This window comes from Hyla sarda, chromosome 2 (genome assembly GCF_029499605.1).
Source record: "Hyla sarda isolate aHylSar1 chromosome 2, aHylSar1.hap1, whole genome shotgun sequence".
Classification (NCBI taxonomy): Eukaryota; Metazoa; Chordata; class Amphibia; order Anura; family Hylidae; genus Hyla; species Hyla sarda.
Genome location: NC_079190.1, coordinates 322,014,683 through 322,039,547, shown reverse-complemented (window position 1 = coordinate 322,039,547; position 24,865 = coordinate 322,014,683). Strand labels below are relative to the sequence as shown.

General features: G+C 42.2%; 1 protein-coding gene across 1 annotated transcript in view; it reads right to left on the bottom strand.

The window, feature by feature from the left end:
* ATP2B4 (ATPase plasma membrane Ca2+ transporting 4) overlaps positions 1 to 24,865 on the bottom strand; it is a 243,136-nt gene that overhangs the window by 139,724 nt on the left and 78,547 nt on the right. Inside the window, exon 2 of the mRNA XM_056560150.1 lies at positions 23,289 to 23,768. Within this exon, the coding sequence (XP_056416125.1) occupies positions 23,289 to 23,481 (193 nt within the window). The 5' untranslated portion in view covers positions 23,482 to 23,768. The remainder of the gene's footprint in view (positions 1 to 23,288; positions 23,769 to 24,865) is intronic.

The window sequence follows — 24,865 nt, the reverse complement described above, 5'->3', positions numbered from 1 at the left end:
AAATCCCAGCATGCCCACAAAGCCATTTGCTGTCTAGGCATGTTGGAACTTGTAGTTTTGCAAGATCTGAAGGGCCACTGCTTAGAGACTCTAAACTGTGGTCCTCCAGGCCACTTACTCAGATCGCCATCGCTGAAGGCCCGCCGTCGCTGAAGGCGCCGCTGTCGCCTTGACATCAGGATCATCGACGCCGCTGCCTGGACCTGGATCGGGTGAGCTCCACAGTTCCCCCGCTCTGGCCGGACACCCATGGGTGGGCAGAGCAGGGGAACTGAACTTTAACCCTCCCCCCGCCCCTCTTCTGCAATTGGTCTGTTGCTTCTGACCGATTAATCGCAGGGATAGGAGGGGTGGCACCCCTTACACCTCACTGTTATCCCTTCAAAGGGACCGGGGCTGTGACGGACAGCCCTGATCCCCCTTATTTTCCGGGTCACCGGAGACCCGTATGTAGATAAGCAGACGTCCACCCGTCATCTTAGTTAATCCGATCCCTGCGGCCACGCCGTGGGCAATCGAATCAGCCACCAGAACCAGTGGTCTATGATGCAAGCGCAGCTCATGCACTTGCGTCACAGCTGCCGCAGGATTCAGGGTGTACAGGTACCTCATGGTGCGCTAAGTCCTAGGTGCCCAGGGCGTACCTGTACACTCAGCATCCTTGAGGGGTTAAGCAACGCCCACCAAAATTATCGGTGGGAAATTCCCTTGGCCGATCATTTTCTGCGGCCAAAATTTCGGTGCATTATTATTTATCATATATAAAATACATATAATAATAAGGGCTATACCGCCCTTCCTGTTTCGCATCTGTGACCAGATAGGAGGGGCACCACATTCCCTGGTTGTCCAGCCTATGTCCCCCCAACAGCCCATTTAGAGCTGCAACTATTGTGAATCTGGCCTTTAGCATGGAGCATGACAACCAGGGACTCATGATAGCTGCAGGAAGCAAAGGATGGTGTGTGCTGGGTCTCCTTTTCACTAAACAGGCTGCCGAGGACCATAGGTGCATGTATACACAGTGATAATTACTCAGTGTATGTGAACTTTGACAAACTGATTATGAAAATAGTTGACAACTATTTTCATAGTCTATTAGTTGACGATTAATCGATTAGCTGTTTCAGCCCTAAAACAGAGAATCACATGCTGCAGTTCATAGTTATTTAATATAGCTGGTATGCAGTCAGCATACAGATTTCCTATTACTACTAGTCTTCAAGTATGTAAATGTAACTAATGAGGTGAAAACTCAGATGTGGGCAAATCACCATTATCATTGTAGCTTTTTTTTATTTTATTTAGGGTTTCCATTGTGCAACCGAGCAACACATGGTGATGTCTTTTTTTATAGCAGTTAGTGCTGTTTTCCTAGTAGAGAGGAGGGGTAAGAAATGGATTTGCTATGAGGCTGTGTTTGCAACAGTATTTTTACACTGATGATGTAAGTGGGATTTCTAACACCTTTCAATACTGAGCACCGCCCACGTGCAGTCAGCCTCAACCTGGCTCGCCCAAGAGGCTAAGATATTCATTCAAAGGCAAAATGACAGCTTCTAACCTACAAGTGACCTCCTCTCATCCTACCAACCTTTGCTCCATCCAGTTCATCCAACTGTCTCCCTTTTCTGAAAGCAGCACTGGGACGATTACTGCATATATTTTGTGCAGAACGTGAACAGCCTGTAGAGCCAAGAAGCGGCACAGACACAGATTTGTGCCAGCAGTCTGAGTAATGCTAGAATGATAGATACATGAGGAACAGAAAATCTCAGAGCTGCAGTGCATTAGAGATCCAGGTACTGCACCAAATCTCTCTCCACCCCCTCATATTTCACTTTCTTGTCTCACTAGTTTTCACAGTAACCCACGCAGATTTAATCCAAAGCATTATTTAAATCAATTACAGGCACTCATCTTATTCTTTCTGATTTTGTCCACCTCTTTCTCTAGAAATCCTTCTAGTTGCAGGTGAATTACTATAACCATTTAACTGAACAAAATATCCATTATTAATCTTTTAAAGCGTACCTGTCAGATCCCACAAAAAAAATTAAAAAAATGTTACTCAGTATCCAATCCTGACAGGTACATCTAATTTTTATGGTAACCATTATAACTATAGCTTATCAGCAGCATTGAGAGATCCCTTTATATATTGCTTATTTTATTCTATTGGTATAAAGGTTTCCTCACCCCAGCATCCACTCTACACCTTGGTTTTATTTATTTATACATTAATATTTTATTAAAGGGTAAATTGCACTCCTTACGGTAAATAAAAAAGATTTCTAATATACTTTGTTTAAAAAATATGAGGTTTTCTAGTTTTATTTGTACCTAAAAAAAAGCTCAAGAGCACATTTCCCCCCATCTTATACACAGACTTTGGACTGAAGTCCAAACACAGGAAGTGCAGCCTGGAGTGCTGAGGGGGTGTGTCCAGCCTCATCCAATCATAGCTCTTCTCACACTTAACTGCCATATGCTGTTGGCTGGACACCCCCCCCCCCCCCCCCCCCTCAGCACTTCAGGCTGAACAAACTGTTTGGGCTTCGGTCCAAAATCTGTGTATAAGATGGGGGGAAATGTGCTCTTTAGCTTTTTTATGCACGAATAAAACATAGAAAACGTCATTTTAACCCCCTTAAGGACATAGGGCGTATCCATACGCCCCCGTTTCCAAGTCCCTAAGGACCGGGGGCGTATGGATACGCCCTGAGCATTTCCGGCCCCCGCCGCTAGCCGGAGGGGAGCCGGATGCCTGCTGAAATCATTCAGCAGGCATCCTGGCATATCGCCCAGGGGGGTCATTATGTCCCCCCATGTCGGCAGATCGCTAGACAATTCAGTGACCCAATCAAGTGACCCGATGACCCGGAATTACTGGCTGATCGGGGCCGTTAGAGACGGCCACGAACAGCCATTGCCAGCAGGGGTGAGGTGGTACTGGTGCCACCTCAAGATCGCCCTGATTCGTCGGCCGGTTTCCCGGCCGACCAGTCAGGGCGCCTGCTGCGGGTGTCACTCCCGCAACCCGCTCCGCCCCTCTTCCGGAGGACGTGAGCGGGTGCGGGAAGACGACCCCGGGTGCTGGGGACCCCGATCCACGGCGTCCCTGTTGGGATCGGGGCCCCAGGAGCGACGGCGGCGGCGAGGGACTGACCTGTGCGGCGGCATCGTGGAGCAGCAGCAGGAGGTGAGTGACAGCCTCCTGCTGTTGCTTAGCAACAGCTCCCAGCATGCAAAAAGGGCATGCTGGCAGCTGTAGTTATGCAACAGCAGGAGGCAGACCACCACAACTCCCAGCATGCCCTTATGGGCATGCTGGGACTTGTAGTTTTGCAACAGCTGGAGGCACATTTTTCTATGGAAAAGTGTACCTTCAGCTGTTGTATAACTACAACTCCCAGCTTGCACAATCAGCTAAAGTGCATGCTGGGAGTTGTAGTGGTGCATCTGGTGGTTACATAACTACAACTCCCAGCATGCCCGTTGGCTGTCGGTGACTGCTGAGAGTTGTAGTTTTGCAACAGCTGAAGGCACACTGAGTTAAGTAGCAAACCAGTGTGTCTCCAGCTGTTGCATAACTACAATCCCCAGCATCCCCAGCCAAGGTAGTATGCCTCCGGCTGTTGCATAACTACAAGATCCAGCATGCCCTTCCGCTGTCCGTACATGCTGGGGGTTGTAGCTTTTGCAACAGCTGAAGGCACACTGGTTGCAAAACACTGAGTTTGTTACCAAACTCGGTGTTTCACAACCTGTGTGTCTCCAGCTGTTGCAAAACTACAACTCCCAGCATGCACTGATAGACCGAACATGCTGGGAGTTGTAGTTTTACAACAGCTGGATGTCCCCCCCCCCCCCCCAATGTGAACGTACAGGGTACACTCACATGGGCGAGAAACTACTGTGAACCCCCGCCCGTGCGACTGTACCCTAAAAACACTACACTACACTAACACAAAATAAAATAAAAAGTAAAAAACACTACATATACACATACCTCTACACAGCCCCCCTCCCCTCCCCAATAAAAAATGTCTGGTACGTCACTGTTTCCAAAACGGAACCTCCAGCGGTTGCAAAACTACAACTCCCAGCATGCACTGATAGACCGTACATGCTGGGAGTTGTAGTTTTGCAACAGCTGGAAATTTTCTTCTTTTTACCCCTTGCAAAAATTGGGTCTACAAGAACATGCGAGTGTAAAAAATGAAGATTTTGAATTTTCTCCTTCACTTTGCTGCTATTCCTGTGAAACACCTAAAGGGTTAATACACTTACTGAATGTCATTTTGAATACTTTGGGGGGTGCAATTTTTATAATGGGGTCTTTTATGGGGTATTTCTAATATGAAGACCCTTCAAATCTACTTCAAAACTGAACTGGTCCCTGAAAAATAGTGGAGTTTGAAAATTTTGTGAAAAATTTCAAAATTGCTGCTGAACTTTGAAGCCCTCTGGTGTCTTTCAAAAGTAAAAACTCATAAATTTTATGATGCAAACATAAAGTAGACATATTGTATATGTGAACCCAAAAAAAAATTATTTTGAATATCCATTTTCCTTACAAGCAGAGAGAGCTTCAAAGTTAGAAAAATGCAAAATTTTAATTTTTTTCATCAAATTTGGGGAAATGATGCAAGTTACCATAAAATTTTACCACTAAATTAAAGTAGAATATGTCACGAAAAAACAATCTCGGAATCAGAATGATAACTAAAAGCATTCCAGAGTTATTAATGTTTAAAGTGACAGTGGTCAGATGTTCAAAAAAATGCTCTGGTCCTTAAGGTGAAAAAGGGCTCGGTCCTTAAGGGGTTAATTAAACAAAGTATATTAGAAATATTTTTTATTTACCATAAGGAGTGCAATAGCAAAAATTCGTTTTAATGAGAGTGATCATTTAATGAATTGATTCTGGAACTCATATATAATATATATATATATATATATATATATATATATATATATTTTAACCATCTACTTAAAATTATTTTTATATGTGATTCCGTGTATTATATTTTATTTCTACTTGGGGTACATTCAGTGTTTGGTGTGGCTTCTCACACCTATAGGTTGTTGTTCATAGTTGCTTCTTTTGTGAACCCCTATTTTATTTTCATTTTTTCCTCGGAGCCCTTCTTAGGAAAGTTTCTTACGGTTGCATAATTTGTATGCCTCTATCACCTATGTTTATTATAAAAAAAAAATATTTATTTTCATTAGCTCACAGTGTTAGAAATCCTCTGAGGGGAAGGGAATGTGTCCCTCCCTTGTGGTGTTAGGTGATTGGAGTGTCTGCTCATGCATCCTTGTCCATGAATCATCTCTTGTCAATGACTCATGAACAAGCCGGATGTTGCTACAGGACTGGTTAGTGTCCCAGTAGGTATGGGGACCCCTAGTGGTGAGATATTAAGGAGGAGCAGTTTTCTTTATTTAACCCCTTAAGGACCAAGCCCATTTTGACCTAAAAGGGGTACTCCACCCCTAGACATCTTATCCCCTATCCAAAAGACATCCATCATTTAGTAACAAAATCTACAGCAAAACAAAAAATAAAATATTGGTGGGGTGAGATTGGAAAAATAAGAAAAAAAAAAAATGGCATTTTGTAGATTTTGGGGGGCTTCCATTTCTACACATTCCAATTTTTGGTAAAAATGACACCTTATCTTTATTCTGTAGGTCCATACAGTTACAAGGATACCCAATTTATGTAGTTTTTATTTTATTACTTTAAAAAAAAAAAAACTACATGCACCAAAATTAGCATGTTTAAAGTTGTCATCGTCTGACCCCTATAACTATTAAAATTTTCTGCATACAGGGCTATATGAGGGCTAATTTTTTGTGCTGTGGTCTGTAGTTTTTATTGGTACCATTTTTTGATCGCTTTTTATTAGGTTTTTTTGGTATAGGAAGTGACTAATAATGCACAATTTTGGACGTTAGCATTTTTTTTACGTGTACACCATCGAACATGCGGTTTAGCGAAGCTTATATTTTAATAGTTCGCACATTTACGCACGCGTTGGTACCACATGATTATTTTTTTATTACATTATGTAAAAAATGGGAAAAGGGGGGTGATTTAAACTTTTAATAGGGAAGGGGTTAATTCCCTTTTATTAACTTATTTTTAAACTTTAGGCTAGGAACAGCAGACGACAGATCGGATGGCGCGGAAGCAGATGAGGACCTCCTGTCATTCACTAAGCTGATTGGGACCAGTGATGTTGCCGCAGATGTCCTGATCAGCGCCACTGAACTACCGGCACCATTAACCCCACATTATAGAAGAAGCAATCCACTTTAATTGTGGCAGTTAAAGGGCTAATGCCGGGCATCGGCCCCAACGGCGGTGCCCGGCATTATCCGTTGATCTTGGCTGCCCATAGCAACAGAGACCCACCGGGTTTAGGCCGTTCTATGCTCGAGAGAACGATTTAGACCCCATTAAACAGGACCAGGCCATACACGTAAGCCTCTCATCGGCCTTTAAGTCCCAGGATGCGAGGGCGTACGTAAAAAAAAGTTATCTGAGTTTTTTTTTTTTTACGCAGGTATTTTTCATGGTAAAATTTATATATTCTCTTTATCCTGTGGGTCAATACGATTAAAGCAATACCCATGTTTACATGCTTTTCTATTTATTGTCCTGCTTTTAAAAAACAAAACTTATTTATAAAAAAAACCTGATACCTTTATAATTTGTCTGTATACGGAGCTGTATGAGGCTCATTTTTGTGCCATGATCTGTAGTTTTTATCTGTACCACTTTTGCGTATGTGTGGCATAGCACTTAGCCAAGCAAGGGCTTACAGTAAACCAGCGATTTATACACATTACTGGTTTACTGTAACATAGTTCATAAGGTTGAAAAAAGACCAGAGTCCATCAAGTTCAACCTATAACCCTAATGAGTCCCTACTGAGTTACTCTAGAGGAAGGCAAAAAACCCTCATACTAGAGGTAAACATTCCTTCCCGACTCCAATATGGCAGTCAGAATAAATCCCTGGATCAACCTTCTGTCCCTATACATCTAATATACATAACCAGCAATGTTCTTACTCTCCAAAAATGCTTCCAGACCCCTTTTAAATTCTTTTACAGAGTTCACCATGACCACCTCCTCCGGGAGAGACTTCCACAGTCTCACTGCTCTTACAGTAAAGAACCCCCGTCTGTGCTGGTGTAGAGGATGCCCCCTTGTTATAGATACAGTTCTGGGTATAAATAGATCATGGGAGAGATCTCTGTACTGTCCCCTGATATATTTATACATAGATATTAGGTCTCCCCTAAGCCTTCTTTTTTCTAAACTAAATAACCCTAATTCTGATAATCTTTCTGGGTACTGTAGTCCTCCCATTCCCCGTATTACTCTGGTTGCCCATCTTTGAACCCTCTCCAGCTCCACTGTATCTTTCTTGTACACTGGTGCCCAGTACTGTACACAGTATTCTATGTGTGGTCTGACTAGTGATTTGTACAGCGGTAGAATTATTTCCTTGTCGTGGGCATCTATGCTCCTATTGATGCACCCCATGATTTTATTTGCCTTGGCAGCAGCTGCCCGACACTGGTCACTACAGCTAAATTTACTGTTAACTAAAACTCCCAAGTCCTTTATCACGTCAGTCGCCCCAAGTGTGCTCCCATTTAATACATAATCCCAGCCCGGATTTTTGCTTCCCATGTGCATTACCTTACATTTATCAGTGTTGAACCTCATCTGCCACTTCCCAGCCCAAGCCTCCAACCTATCCAGATCCATTTGTAACAGTGCCCTGTCCTCTATTGTGTTTACCACTTTACAGAGTTTAGCATCATCTGCAAAGTTTGCTACTTTACTATTCAACCCCTCTACAAGGTCATTAATGAATATATTAAATAGGACAGGACCCAATACTGACCCCTGTGGTACCCCACTAGTAACAGTCACCCAATCAGAATAAGTACCATTAATAACCACCCTCTGTTTCCTATCACTGAGCCAGTTACTTACCCACTTACACACATTCTCCCCCAGCCCAAGCCCTCTTATTTTATGCACCAACTGTGGCACCGTATCAAATGCTTTGGAAAAATCCAGGTATGCGACATCCAGCGATTCCCCTTGGTCCAGTCTGGAGCTCACCTCCTCATAAAAGCTGATCAGGTTAGTTTGACAGGACCGATCCCTCATAAAGCCATGCTGATATGGTGTCATACATTTATTTTTATCGATATGCTGCAAAATAGCATCTCTTAGAAAACCCTCAAACAATTTACATACAACAGGGGTTAAACTAACAGGCCTATAATTTCCGGGGTCACCTTTTGTTCCCTTTTTAAATATTGGCACCACATTTGCCATGCGCCAGTCCTAGGGGACAATCCCTGTTACTATAGAGTCCATGAATATTAAAAAATAGGGGTCTGTCTATTACAGTACTTAATTCCTTTAGAACACAGGGGTGTATGCCATCTGGACCTGGCGATTTGTCTATTTTGATTTTTTGTAGGCAGCACTGTACTTCTTTCTGGGTTAGACAGGTGACCTGTAAAGGGGAGTTGTATTTCACTGTATTTCACCTGGCATTTAATTTTCCTCGGTGAATACAGTGGAGGAGAATTTGTTTAATATATTTGCTTTTTCCTGATCCCCGTTTATAATTTCTTCTTTATCATTTTTTAAACAGCCAACACTTTCATTTTTGACCTTTCTGCTATTTGTATAGTTAAAAAACATTTTGGGGTTAGTTTTACCCTCTTTGGCAATGAGTCTTTCTGTCTCTATTTTTGCGGCTTTTATCAGTTTTTTACATATTTTACATTTTTTCTATAGCTTCTCAATGCTTCCTCACTGCCGTCCTCTTTTAGTAGTTTAAATGATTTATTTTTTTCATTTATTGCCCCCTTAACATTTTTGTTCATCCATATTGGTTTTCTTTTATTTCTGACCCTTTTATTCCCATAAGGTATATACATCTTACAGTGAGAGTTTAAGATATTTTTAAAAGTCTCCCATTTAGTGTCAGTATTCTTGTTTATATTGTTAAGGGGTTCTCTGAGTTGGTCAAACTTTGCCTTCCTAAAGTTCATTGTTTTTGTGGCCCCTCAAGAGATTCCCTTATTGAAGAACAAGTTATAATGTATTATATTATGATCACTATTTCCTAGGTGTCCTATTTGCACATTAGTTACTCTGTCAGGTCTGTTGGTTAATATTAAGTCTAGTAGGGCGCCCCCTTTGGTCGGGCTCTGCACCATTTGGGACAGATTATTGTCAATAACATATGACTTACCCCCAGATGTCCTAACAAGGAAGATGTAAGGTCAAGAAACACCATCACAATAACAGGGTGTATTTGAATCTTTAAAACTGCATGCAATTAAAACCTTCAATGTTTTTTTTTTTTACTTTATTTATTAGTTTTTTTTTCCATAACAGTAATAAATAAGAGCAAACATTATAGACCATATATATAGAACCCATCCTCCCACCCCCTTATACCACTCCCCCCACCCAGCTAGGTTCTCTCCTCCCATTTACTCCATTCAGTATAGACTTTCTGAGCATCTCTCTTCCCTCTGTAGTAGATAGACTCATATATTTTTATCTTTTCTACTGCATTTTGCCACTTCATCTCTGTAAGCGGTTCTGGGGCAAACCATCTCCTTAAAATTAATATCTTTGCCATGCAGAAAACTTTTAGAGTAACATTACTCCTTTCTCTACCTGTTATTCCTTTACCAAGGATAGCTGGTTTTACATCAAAATTAAATTTTTATTCTTAACTTCCTTTCTATGGTCTCTTACACCTCCTGGCAGAACTTATTGATCTTAGGACATATGAATAAGGTCCGCCTCTTATGCCAAACACTTTGGACACTTCGGATCTATTCTTTTCCCGATATTATAAAGAAATTAAGGAGTGTAAGGGATCCTATAGGCCATTTTTATCAGTGATATCTTATGATCCATATTAAGAGTGGACCTATTAATATTTTTAAACACCTCATCCCATTCCTCCTATTTTATCAATCCCACCTCCTGTGACCATTTTTCTCTACTTTTTGGGAAAATTTTGTCCCAATACACTTTTACTAACCCTTTGCACAACTTACCTAATATTTTTGATGATGTCTGTATACTTACGGTAATATATAATCAATTAACTCATGTTTACAGATTTCCCATCTTGGATTATACTTATCCTTCTCAAAAGCACTTCTTACTTGTAATACTATTGTATTACTCACCCTCTTAATACCCTTTCTTTCCCAATTAACATATTCTTTCAACTTAATAAATTCCGAAAAATACCAATTATCCCACAATAAGGTGCAATACAAACTCCCTTTTATCTCCAAGACCCGTCTCGTATATCTCCATATTCTATTTAGCATATTACAAGTGGGGATCTTTTTAACTCCCTCGTGTATACATCTACCACTCTCTATTATTTCTACTCTCGTACCTCCTGTTCTTCCTAGTTTTTCAAAAAATTATTTTAGCGTTCCATCCTCACTCACCATATATTCAATTTGTGCAGTAATATACCATAAAAAGTGTAAGTTAGGGATTCCGAATCTACCCCTTTCAATAGCCGAATCAAACCCCTTTCAGATTATTTTTATTGCTGTATTGCATTTATAAAAAAAAAAAAAAAAGATCAATTGAGGCTGTATTGAGAGCTCATTTCTTACTCATATAGGATATGACCAAAAATCATCATTTTTGCCGTTTGGCAGGATCTAAATATATGTATGATCTGTGCAGGATCACAATATATATATTTTAGTAAGGACAATTTTTTATTTTAATTAGGGTGTGGGTTTTATCTAATTTTAAAAACATTTTTTATTTTACAGTTTCATATGCAATTACTGAATTGCATTCTCTGTGTAGTGCTATGACATTGCACAGCATTATACAGTGTGATCGGTGCTCCATTGATACAGTCTGGCTAAGCGAGGGTTCATGACTTGATTGGCGATCCGGAGGCAGATAAGGGGACACTCTGCCACCATTTTAGCTCTTCAGACCCCCTTGATCACGTCGTGGGGGTCTATTGAGTTAACCTTGTAAGGACGCCGGGAGTATCCATACGCCCCCACTTCAAAGTCCGTGGGAATTCCGGGTTCCGCTGCTCACCGGTGGGGACCGGATCTGGGTGACTGCTGATATCTGTCAGCAGGCACCCCGTGCAAACCCCTGGGGGGGTCCTGAGACAATTCAGACCTGTGATTTGCGGCTATTCCGGGTCAATCGGGTCTCTGGTGAGACAGCCCCATTCACCCTTACCCAGCAGGAGTGAGGTCGCACGGGTGCCGCCTCATGATCATGTGATTGATCGGTCGGAATGAGCCACCAATCACGACTCTGCTGGGCGGTGATCGGGACGGTGATCGGAGCGGAGATCGGCGACAGTGTGGGTCTCCTACCTTGCCCCCGAGGCATGCTGGGAGTTGTAGTTTTTCACCAGCTGGAGGTTTGCCCCCCCCCATGTGAATGTACAGGGTACATACACACGGGCAGGTTTACAGCGAGTTTACTGTACCAAGTTTCAGATGCGGCTAATTTTCCACCGCAGCTTAAACTCCCAGCGATGAACTCACTGTAAGCCCGACCGTGTGAATCTACCCTAAAAACACTACACTTACACAAAATTAAAAGTAAAACGCTACATATACATATTCCCCTACACAGTCCCCCACCCCCCCCCCCCCCCAAAAAAAAACAAAAAAAACGTCTTGTGTGGCACTGTTCCCAAAACAGAGCCTCCAGCTGTTGAAAAACAACATCTCACAGTATTCCGGGACAGCCACTGACTGTCAAGGAATGCTGGGAGTTTTGCAACAGCTGGAAACACTGCTGTAGGGTATTTTTGTGGCGGATTCAAATCCCCAATTTAGTCCTCAAATGCGCATGGTGCTCTCTCACTTCGGAGCCCTGTGGTATTTCAAGGAAACAGTTTAGGGACACATATGGGGCATCTCCGTACTCGGGAGCAATTGCACTACAAATTTTGGGGGGATTTTTCTCCTAACATGCTGGTGTTGCCCCATACTTTTTATTTTCACAAGCAGTAAAAGGAAAAAAAAAAGACCCCCCAAAATTTGTTACTCAATTTCTCCTGAGTACAGAACTACCCTATATGTGGGCGTAAAGTGATCTGCGGACGCACAACATGGCTCAGGAGTGAGAGCTCACTATGTACATTTGAGGTCTAAGTTGGTGATTTGAACAGGGGTGGCTGATTTAACAGCGGTTCTGACATAACAACATAAACGCTAAATAAATACCCAGATGTGACCCCATTTTGGAAACTACACCCCTCACGGAAATGTAACAAGGGGTATAGTGAGCCTTAACACCCCACAAGTGTTTGACTCATTTTCGTTAAAGTTGGATGTGAAAATGAAAAAAAAAATTAAAAAAAAATCACTAAAATGCTGGTGTTCCCTACATTTTTCATTTTCACAAGAGAAAATAGTAAAAAAAAATCCCCCCAAAATGTCTTAAATCCATAACTTCTGAGTAAGAACATACCCCATATGTGGACATAAAATGCTCTGAGGGCGAACTACAATGCTCAGAAGAGAAGGAGCGCCATTGGGCATTTGGCAAGAGAATGTGTTCGTATATTAAGGGCCATGTGTGTTTACAAAGCTCCCATGCTGCCAGTGGACAGTGGACCCCCCCCCCCACATGTGACCCCCATTTTGGAAACTACAACCCCTCACCTAATGTAATAAGGAGTACAGTGAGCATTTATGCCCAGCAGGTGTCTGACAGATTTTTGGAACAGTGGTCCGTTAAAATGAAAAATTTTATTTTTCATTTGCACAGCCCACTGTTCCAAAGATCTGTCAAACACCTGTGGGGTGTAAATGTTCACTGCACCCCTTATTGAATTCTGTGAAGGGTGTAGTTTCCAAAATGGGGTAACGTGGGGGGTAACGTCCACTGTTCTTGCAACACGGGGGGCTTTGTAAACGCACATGGCCTCCCACTTCTATTCCAACCAAATTCTCTAACCAAAAGCTCAATGGCGCTCCTTCTCTTCTGAGTATTGTAGTTCGCCCGCAGAGCACTTTACATCCACATATCGGGTATTTCCATACTCCGAAGAAATGGGGTTAAAAATTTTGGGAGGCTTTTTCTTGAATTACCCCTTGTGAAAATTAAAAATGTGGGGTAACAATAGCATTTTTATGAAAAAAAAAACATAACATTTTTCATTTTCACGTCCAACTTTAGCGGAAATTTGGCAAACACCTGTGAGGTGTTAAAGGGGTACTCCGGTGAAAACCTTTTTTCTTTTAAATCAACTGGTGGCAGAAAGTTAAACATATTTGTAAATTACTTCTATTAAAAAATCTTAATCCTTCCAGTACTTATTAGCTGCTGAATGCTACAGAGGAAATTCCTTTCTTTTTGGAACACTGATGACATCACGAACACAGTGCTCTCTGCTGACATCTCTGTCCATTTTAGCAACCATGCATAGCAGATGTATGCTAAGGGCAGCATGGTGGCTCAGTGGTTAGCACTGCTGCCTTGCAGTGCTGGAGACTTGGGTTCAAATCCCACTAAGGACAACAATAAATAAAGCGTTATTATTATTATAATAACGTCAACAGAGAGAACTGTGGTCGTGATGTAATCAGAGAGCATTCCAAAAAGAAAATTTCATCTGTAGTATTCAGCAGCTAATAACTACAGGAAGGATTAAGATTTTTTAATAGAAGTAATTTACAAATATGTTTACCTTTCTGCCACCAGTTGATTTAAAAGAAAAAAGGTTTTCACCGGAGCACCCCTTTAAGGCTCACTGTACCCCTTGTTACATTCCTTGAGGGGTGTAGTTTCCAAAATAGTATGCCATGAGCTTTTTTTTTTTTTTTTTTTTGCTGTTCTGGCACTATAGGGGCTTCCTAAATGCAACATGCCCCCCCAAAAACCATTTCAGCAAAATTTGCTTTCCAAAAGCCAAATGTGACTTCTATTCCAACCAAATTCTCTCACCAAAAGCTCAAAAGCTCAATGGCGCTCCTTCTCTTCTGAGCATTGTAGTGCGCCCGCAGTGCACTTGACGTCCACACATGGTGTATTTCCATACTCAGAAGAGATTGGGTTACAAATTTTGGGGGGCATTTTCTCCTATAACCCCTTTTAACCTCTTAAGGACCCAGCCATTTTACACCTTAGGACCCGGACATTTTTTGAACATCTGACCACTGTCACTTTAAACATTAATAACTCTGGAATGCTTTTAGTTATCAATCTGATCCCGAGATAGTTTTTTCGTGACATATTCTACTTTAACATAGTGGTAAAAAAAATTTTTTAACTTGCATCCTTTCTTGGTGAAAAATTTGAAAATTTTATGAAAAATGTGAAAATTTTGCATTTTTCTAACTCTGTTTGTAAGGAAAATGGATATTCAAAATATTTTAATTTTTTTTTCACATATACAATATGTCTACTTTATGTTTGCATCATAAAATTGACAAGTTTTTACTTTTGGAAGACACCAGAGGGCTTCAAAGTTCAGCAGCAATTTTCCAATTTTTCACAAAATTTCCAAACTCACTATTTTTCAGGGACCAGTTCAGGTTTGAAGTGGATTTGAAGGGTCTTCATCTTAGAAATACCCCACAAATGACCCCATTATAAAAACTGCACCCCCCAAAGTATACAAAATGATATTCAGTCAGCCTTTTAACCCTTTAGGTGTTTCACAGGAATAGCAGGAAAGTGAAGGAGAAAATTCACAATCTTCATTTTTTACACTCGCATGTTCTTGTAGACCCAATTTTTGAATTTTTACGAGGGGTAAAAGGAGAAAATGTATACTTATATTTGTAGCCCAATTTCTCTCGAGTAAGCACATACCTCATATGTCTATGTAAAGTGTTCGGCGGGCGCAGTAGAGGGCTCAGAAGCGAAGGAGTGACAAGGGGATTTTGGAGAGTACGTTTTTCTGAAATGGTTTTTGGGGGGCATGTTGCATTTAGGAAGCCCCTATGGTGCCAGGACAGCAAAAAATACCCACATGCCATACCATTTTGGAAACAAGACCCCTTGAGGAACGTTACAAGGAATAAAGTGAGCCTTAATACCCCACATGTGTTTCACGACTTTTGCATATGTAAAAAAATAAAATAAAATTTCACTAAAATGTGTGATTCCCCCCAAATTTCACATTTTTGCAAGGGTTAATAGCAGAAAATACCCCCCAAAATTTGTAACCCCATCTCTTCTGAGTATGGAGGTACCCCATAAGTTGACCTGAAGTGCACTACGAGCGAACTACAATGCTCAGAAGAGAAGGAGTCCTATTTGGCTTTTTGAGAGCAAATTTTGCTCGGGGGGCACTTCGCATTTAGGAAGCACATATGGTGCCAGGACAGCAAAATAACCCCCACATGGCATACCATTTTGGAAACTAGACCCCTTGAGGAACGTAACAAGGGGTAAAGTGAGCATTTACCCCCACTGGTGTCTGTCAGATCTTTGGAACAGTGGGCTGTACAAAATTTTTAATTTGCACAGCCCACTGTTCCAAAGATCCGTCAGACACCAGTGGGGTGTAAATTCTCACTGCACCCCTCATTACATTCCGTGAGGGGTGTAGTTTCCAAAATGGGGTCACATGTGGGGTTTAGTTTTTTTTGCGTTTGTCAAAACCGCTGTAACAATCAGCCACCCCTGTGCAAATCACCTCAAATGTACATGGTGCACTCTCCCTTCTGGGCCTTGTTGTGCGCCCCCAGAGCACTTTACGCCTACATATGGGGTATCTCCGTACTCGGGAGAAATTGCATTACAAATTTTGGGGGGCTTTTTTCCCTTTTACCTCTTGTCAAAATGAAAAGTATAGGGCAACACCAGCATGTTAGTGTAAAAAGTTTATTTTTTTACACTAACATGCTGGTGTAGATCCCAACTTCACATTTTCATAAGGGGTGAAAGGAGAAAAAGCCCCCCAAAATTTGTTAGGCAATTTCTCCTGAGTACAGCGATATCCCATATGTGACCCTAAACTGTTGCCCTGAAATACGACAGGGCTCCAAAGTGAGAGCGCCATGTGCATTTGAGGCCAGAATTAGGGATTTGCATAGGGGTGGACATAGGGGTATTCTATGCCAGTGATTCCCAAACAGGGTGCCTCCAGCTGTTGCAAAACTCCCAGCATGCTTGGACAGTCAACGGCTGTCCGACAATACTGGGAGCTGTTGTTTTGCAACAGCTGGAGACTCTATTTTGGAAACAGTGGCGTACCAGATGTTTTTCATTTTTATTGGGGAGGGAGGGGGGCTGTGTAGGGGTATGTGTATATGTAGTGTTTTTTACTTTTTATTTTATTTTGTGTTAGTGTAGTGTTGTGTTTTTAGGGTACAGTCACACGGGCGGGGGGGTTACAGCGAGTTTGAGCTGTCGCGCAAAATTTGCTGCATCGCAAACTTGCAACCTGATACTCACTGTAAGCCCCTGCCCATGTGAATGTACCCTGTACATTCACGGGGGGGGGGGGGGGGGGGGGACCTCCAGCTGTTGCAAAACTACAACTCCCAGCATGCACAGTCTATCAGTGCATGCTGGTAGTTATAGTTTTGCAACAGCTGGAGGCACACGGGTTGGGAAACACTGAGTTAGGAAACAGATAATGTTTCCCAACCAGTGTGCCACCAGTTGTTGCAAAACCACAACTCTCAGCATTCTCAAGCATGCTGGGAGTAGTAGTTGGCAACATCTTTAGAGCCAGATGTTGCCGAACTACAACTCCCAGCATGCTTGGAGTTGTAGTTTTGCAACATCTGGAGGACTACAGTTTGCAGACCACTTATACAGTGGTTCTCAATCTGTGCCCTTCCAGATGTTGCAAAACTACAACTCCCAGTACGCCAAAACTGTCCAGGCATGCTGGGAGTTGTAGTTCTGCAACATCTGAAGGGCCAGATGTTACAGAACTACAACTCCCAGCATGCCTGGACAGTAAGGGCATGCTGAGGATGTGTAGTTTTGCAACATCTGGAAGGGCACAGTGGTCTCCAAACTGTGGACCTCCAGATGTTGCAAAACTACAACTCCCAGCATGCCCAGACGCCAAGGGCTGTCTGGGCATGCTGGGAGTTGTAGTTTACAGGGTCCCAATACAGCAATGCATGTCGCTTTACGGCGACGTGCATTGCTGTAAAGGGCCCGACCGCGGCTGAAGATCTACTCACCTGTCGCCGCCATCTTCCTCGCCGGGATCCGGGTCTTCAGGGACGAGGTAAGTACCGGGGCCGGTCCCCAGCACTCCCCCGTCCCCCGCCGCGTCCTTCGGTCTTCCTCCCGTCCTCTCCGGACTTCAAGGGGCCGGGCAGGACGGGAGGAAGTAACCGCCCCCCCCTCCTGCGATTGGTCGGTTAACTAACCGACAGATCGCAGGGGATTGGAGGAGGTGGCCGGCTTGCCACCTCGCTCCTATACGTTAGCATGGTCCTGGCTGTCTGTGACAGCCGGGATCATGCGAAATTACCGGGCGGTCGGGTCCCAGAGACCCGATCAGCCCGGTATCGCCGCAGATCGCAAGGGCGATTTCCCTTGCGATTTGCGGCGATCGCCGACATGGGGGGCCTACATGGCCCCCCTCGGCGTTTGCCCTGGATGCCTGCTGAAGGATTTCAGCAGGCATCCAGTTCCGATCTCTGCCCGGCGAGCGGCAGAGACCGGAAAACGCCAGGGCGTATGGATACGCCCTGGGTCCTTAAGGCCCAGGGTGTGAGGGCGTTTCCATACGCCCTGGGTCCTTAAGAGGTTAAAATGTTAAATTTGGGGGAAAACCAGCATTTTTGTGAAATTTTTTTTATTTACACATCCGATTTCAACAAAAAGTCGTCAAACACCTGTGGGATGTTAAGGCTCACTGGACCCTTGTTACGTGCCTTGAGGGGTGTCGATTCCAAAACAGTATGCCATGTTGTTTTTTTTTGTTGTTGTTGTATTTTTGCTGTTCTGGCACCATAGGGGCTTCCTAAATGTGACATACCCCCCAAAAGACATTTCAGAAAAACTCACTCTCCAAAATGCCTTTGTCACCCCTTCCCTTCTGAGGCCTCTAGTGCACCCACAGAACACTTGACATCCACATATGAGGTATTTCCTTACTCGAAAAAAATTGGGTTACAAATTTTGGGGGGCTTTTTCTCCTTTTACCCCTTGTAAAATTTCAAAAACTGGGTCTACAAGAACATGCAAGTGTAAAAAATGAAGATTTTGAATTTTCTCCTTCAACTTGCTGCTATTCCTGTGAAACACCTAAAGGGTTAACACACTTTCTGAATGTCATTTTGAATACTTTGGGGGATGCAGTTTTTGTAATGGGGTCATTTATGGGGTATTTCTGATATGAAGACCCCTCAAATCCACTTCAAAACTGAACTGGTCCCTGAAAAATTCCGATTTTGAAAATTCTTAGAAAATTGCTGCTGAACTTTAAAGCCCTCTGATGTCTTCTAACAGTAAAAACATGTAAACTTTATGAGGAAAATATAAAGTAGACATATTGTATATGTGAATCAATATATAATGTATTTGGAATATCAATTCTCCTTACAAGCAGAGAGTTTCAAAGTTAGAAAAATGCTAAATTTTCCAAATTTTCTGACATTTTTTGATTTTTTTTACCAAGAAAGGATGCAAGTAACAACGGAAGTTTACCACTGTGTTAAAGTAGAATATGTCACGGAATCAGAGTAATCGGTAAAAGCATCCCAGAGTTATTAATGCATAAAGTGACAGTGGTCAGAATTGCAAAAAAGGGCTCAGTCCTAAAAGGGGTTATCCAGGAATTTAAAAACAGAGATCAATTCGTTCAAAGAAGGTTCCCTGACTGCTCCAGCTTGGGTGTGGTTCTGCAGCTCAGTTCATTTAAAGTGAATGCAGCCAAGTTGTAACACCACACCCAATGTGGAGACAGACAGGGAGTGGTCTTTAAAATAAATTAGGCCTGTTTTTTTTATTCCTGGGTAACCCCTTTAACCAGCATGATGGATTTAATACTTTAGAAGCAGTGATCGGCATTGATTATGGTGTCTAAAGGGTTAATAACAGGCATTGGCACGGTCACCATTTCCTGTTATCAGCGGGGAGTGTCCTGTTACCGATAGTAGCTGGTCACTCCCCACTATCAACGGAGCGCAGCTCCTGCACTTGCTTCATAGTTACCTAACGCTCTAGACCATAGATTTACACCCTGGCACCTTAAGTCCCAGGTTGCAAGGGCGTACATTTTCCCCTGATGTTGTGTAGGGGTTTATTTATGTAAAAAAAAATATGGGCATGTATAAAACATGTTTAACCCCTTAAGGACCCAGCCAATTTTCACTGTAGGACACAGCCATTTTTTGCACATCTGACCACTGTCACTTTAAACATTAATAACTCTGGGATGCTTTTACCTTTCATTCTGATTCCGAGATTGTTTTTCCGTGACATATTCTACTTGATGTAAGTGGTAAAATTTTGTCGATACTTTTGAAAATTGAAAATTTAGCATTTTTTTTTTTAAACTTTGAAGCTCTCTGCTTATAAGGAAAATGAATATTCCAAATAATTTATATATTGATTCACATATACAATATGTCTACTTTATGTTTCCATCATAAAGTTGACATGTTTTTACTTTTGGAAGACATCAGAGAGCTTCAAAGTATAGCAGCAATTTTCCAATTTTTCACAAAATTTTCAAAATCGAAATTTTTCAGGGACCAGTTCAGTTTTGAAGTGGAATTGAAGGGCCTTCAATTATAGAAATACCCAATAAATGACCCCATTATAAAAACTGCACCCCTCAAAGTATTCAAAATGACATTCAAAAGGTTTGTTAACCCTTTAGGTGTTTCACAGGAATAGCAGCAAACTGAAGGAGAAAATTCAAAATCTTCATTTTTTACACTCGCATGTTCTTGTAGACCCAGTTATTGAATTTTTACAAGGGTTAAAAGGAGAGAAATCTTCCTAAAATGTGTAACCCAATTTTCTCTCGAGTAAGGAAATACCTCATATGTGTATGTCAAGTGTTCGGTGGGCGCAGTAGAGGGCTCAAAAGGGAAGGAGCGACAGTGGGATTTTGGAGAGTTAGTTTTTCTGAAATGGTTTTTGGGGGGCATGTCACATTTCGGAAGCCCCTATGGTGCCAGAACAGCAAAAAAAAAAAAAAAACCACATGGCATACTGTTTTGGAAACTACACCCCATAAGGAACGTAACAAGGGGTCCAGTGAGCCTTAACACCCCACAGGTGTTTGACGACTTTTCGTTAAAGTTGGATGTGAAAATGATTTTTTTTTTTTAACTAAAATGCTAGTTTTCCCTCAAATTTTACATTTTTACAAGGGGTAATAGAACAAAATGCCCCCCAAAATGTGTAACCCCATCTCTTCTGAGTATGGAAATACCCCATGTGTGGACGTCAAGTGCTCTGCTAGCACACTACAATGTTCAGAAGAGAAGGAGCGCCATTGAGCTTTTGGAAAAAAAAATTGTTTGGAATGGAAGTCAGGGACCCTGTGCGTTCACAAAGCCCCTCCCGTCGTGCCAGAACAGTGGACCCCCCCCCCACATGTGACACTATTTTGGAAACTACACCCCTCACAGAATTTAATAAGGGGTGCAGTGAGCATTTCATTTTCACGGACCACTGTTCCAAAGATCTGCCAGAGCCCTGTGGGGCGTAAATGCTCACTGTACCCCTTATTACATTACGTGAGGGGTGTCATTTCCAAAATGGGGTCACATGTGGGTATTTATTTTTTTGCGTTTATGTCAGAACCTCTGTAAAATCGGCCACCCCTGTGCAAATCACCAATTTAGGCCTCAAATGTACATGGTGCGCTCTCACTCCTGAGCCTTGTTGTGCGCCCGCAGAGCATTTTACGCCAACATATGGGGTATTTCTGTACTCAGGAAAAATTGCGCTACAAAATTTGGGGGTCTTTTTTTCCTTTTAACGCTTGTGAAAATAAAAAGTATGGGGCAAGCATGTTAATGTAAAAATTTTTACAGGGCTCCGAAGTGAGAGAGCTCCATGCGCATTTGAGGACTAAATTAGGGATTGCATAGGGGTATTCTACGCCAGTGATTCCCAAACAGGGTGCCTCCAGCTGTTGCTAAACTCCCAGCATGCCTGGACAGTCAGTGGCTGTCCGGAAATGCTGGGAGTTGCTGTTTTGCAACAGCTGGAGGCTCCGTTTTGGAAACACTGCCATACAATAAGTTTTTCATTTTCATTGGGGGGGGGGACAGTGTAAGGGTGTGTATATGTAGTGTTTTACTCTTTATTATGTGTTAGTGTAGTGTTTTTAGGGTACATTCACTGGCGTGTTACGGTGAATTTCCCGCTAGGAGTTTGCGCTGCGGTGAAAAATTTGCCGCAGCCCAAACTTGAAGCAAGAAACTTACTGTAAACCTGCCCGTGTGAATGTACCCTGTACGTTCACATGGGGGAGCAAACCTCCAGCTGTTTCAAAAGTACAACTCCCAACATGTGCTGACAGACCGTGCATGCTGGGAGTTGTACTTTTGCAACAGCTGGAGACACACTGGTTGGAAAACCTTCAGTTAGGTTCTGTTACCTAACTCAGTATTTTCTAACCAGTCTGCCTCCAGCTGTTGCAAAACTACAACTCCCAGCATGTACTGATTGCCGAAGGGCATGCTGGGAGATGTAGTTATGCAATAGCTGGAGGTACGCAACTACAACTCCCAGCATGCAGAGACAGCCGATTGCTGTTTGGACATGCTGGGATTTGCAGTTTTGCAACATCTGGAGGGCTACAGTTTTAGAGAACACTGCAAGGTGATCTCCAAACTGTGGTCCTCCAGCTGTTGCAAAACTACAAATTCAAGCATGCCCTGACAACAAACAGTTGTTTGGGCATGCTAGGAGTTGTAGTTTTGCAAGATCTGGAGGGCTACAGTTTAGGGACCACTATATAGTGGTCTCAAACCGTAGCCCTCAAGCTGTTGAAAAACTACAACTCCCAGCATGCCCAAACAGCTGTCTGGGCATGCTGGGAGTTGTAGTCTTGCAACATTTGGAGGGCTACAGTTAGAGACCACTGTATAATGCTCTCAAACTGTACCTTCCAGATGTTGCTAGGCAACTCACCGGCTTCTGCCGGATCCAGCCGCACGTCATCGCCGCCTGCCGATCTCCGTCGCCCGCAGCCTCCGTCGCCCGCCCGGATCGGTAAGAGGATCTTCGGCGCCAGTCCCTGTCGTTTCCCCAAGGGTTAAACCCTTAAGGACCAGGCCCATTTTATTTTTGCATTTTCATTTTTCCTCCTCGCCTTCTAAAAATTGCAAATCTGTAGTTTTTATTGGGACCACTTTTGCTTAGGTTTTAAGTTTTATAAATTTTTTATAAAAACATTTTTGGGAATAAAATGTGACAAAAATGCAGTAATTTTACACCTTTCACCGTACGGGAAAATTAACAATATATTTTGATAGTTTATACTTTTACGTACATGGCAATACAAAATATGTTTATTAATTATTTTTTTAAGCCTTTTTGGGGGGGGGGGGGGGGGTAAAATGGGAAAAACGGATGATTTACGTTTTTATTAGGGGAGGCGATTTTTTTAATTTTTAAACTTTTTATTTGTGAATTTTTTTTCTTCCTTTTTTTTCTTTTTTTTTTTTTTTTTTTTTTTACACATAGGGGACTATTTATGGCAATCATTTGATTGCTAATACTGTTCAGTGCTATGCATAGGGCATATCACTGATCAGTGTAATCGGCGATTTTCTGCTCTGGTCTGCTAGATCTCAGACCAGAGCAGAAGACCCCTGGAGACGGACAGAGGAGGGGGACCTCCGTCCGCCATAATGGACGATCGGATTCTTGCGGCAGCGCTGTGGGCGATCCGATCGTCCATTTAAAGTACCGAACTGCCACAGATGCCGTGATCTGTATTGATCACAGCATCTGAGGTGTTAATGGCGGACATCCGTGGGATCACAGATGTCCGCCATTACCGGCGGGTCCCTGGCTGCTGATAGAAGCCGGGACCTGCTGATAGCAGCTGGTCTGGTGCTCGAGGTCATGGCGGAGCGTAAATGCAAATCATGGTGCGTTAAGTATCACAGCACCATGACGTACATTTACGTCCATTGTCGTTACGGGGTTTACATAATATTGCTGTTTAGTCCACAAAAAAATAAACTGAATCATGTAAGAGTTGAAAAACTATTTACAAACTTAGTAGATCTCATCTACTGTACCTTCTACTGGAGAGGTCTTTAATCTTCTGCAGATGCTGGGTACATCACCATAGTTGTCCCTTATGCGAGTCACTGCCTCCCCACTCCGCAACTCCATAAGGTCCCGCAGTTCCTGCACACTGCACCCAAAGTCCCCTTCATAGTTGCTGTCATTGACAGAATTAGGATGATGATCTGTGGAATTGTTTGCCATTTTGAAGAGGTTACTGCACTCTCAGCAGTCCATGCACCATTCAAAAAATCTCTTAGTAGGTTTCAGGCTTCTTCTTTCAGGCTTAATTGCTTTTTTTATATTCTTCTTTAGTTTCTGTGTTTTATGTGATGTCTTCCTTTTGCAATCCCTTGGAATCTATACCACTCTGTTTTCATAAACATCCAATGAATGCTTTGCGATTAATGAGAGCAGAATTTACATGTTACTTGGTCACCTACTAGCTTGTCCTGGTGTTCTTGAATACTCCAAATACAGGACAGCAGGTACTAAGGAAACAAATAGAAAAGAACAGTAAGTAGAGTGAACACATTTTAAACGGCAAACATCACAGAGCTGTATATCATCATATGGCCTTTCAGTATAATAAATAATTGAATAAATGAACATAAAAACATGGCCTCATGTACACAGAGTTAGTTAGAATTTTGCAAATACAAGTACATTCATATTATATTCATATTTTTTATGTTCAGGAACCACTTCTGCTTGTGGCTAAAAAAAAAATAACAAAACAAATGCACACACTTAGGCCATGTTCACCTTCCGATTCAAGTTTTGGTTTGGACTGAAAAGTGCTGTGTGCTGCGTTTTTTCAGTATAAGACAAAACTCTCATATGCTGGGAAAATGCCCCATATACCGTATATCCCTGGTAGAGTATGTTCAGGTCACTGAATTGATTGGGGAACAGATACGTTTTACTCTCAGTCCTATGTTTGAGTCAATGACCCCCTTTGAGTTCCACTAATTATCTATTACTGAAGTGTGCCCATATGGGGAGATCAAAACTCGTGAAGAGGAAAAGTTGACCATATGCCAATAGCAACCAAACAGAATGCTTCTTTTATTTTTCAGAGGCCTTTTGAAAAATGAAAGAAGCAATCTGATTGGTTGCTATGGGCATATGGTCAACATTCTCCCTCTATAGTTAAAAAAATAAATACACATTTTTACTAGATTTTCAACCCCTTAAAAGCGCAGTTCCACCCCCCACCCCCGTTTTTGCACTTGTTTTTTCCTCGTCACCTAATAGTCATTATGCTTAAAATTTTCCACCTACTGACCCATTTGAGGGCTTGTTTTTTTGTGCCACCAATTTGCAATGAAATCACAAAATCCACAAAATCTACAGTAAAACCAAAGAAAAAATGATTTTTGGGAGTTGGGTATCTTCATTCTGTAAGTCCATACAATTACGACATTACCCAATTTATATTACTTTTGTTTTATTATATGGTTAAAATTCTCCTCTTCTGAGCCTTTAACGCCTTTTTTTTCTCCATAGAATGTATGAGGGTAGTTTTCAGCAGTTCTTGTTTTGATGGGACTTTTTGCCAACTTTTTTTTTTTTTTTTATGGCATAT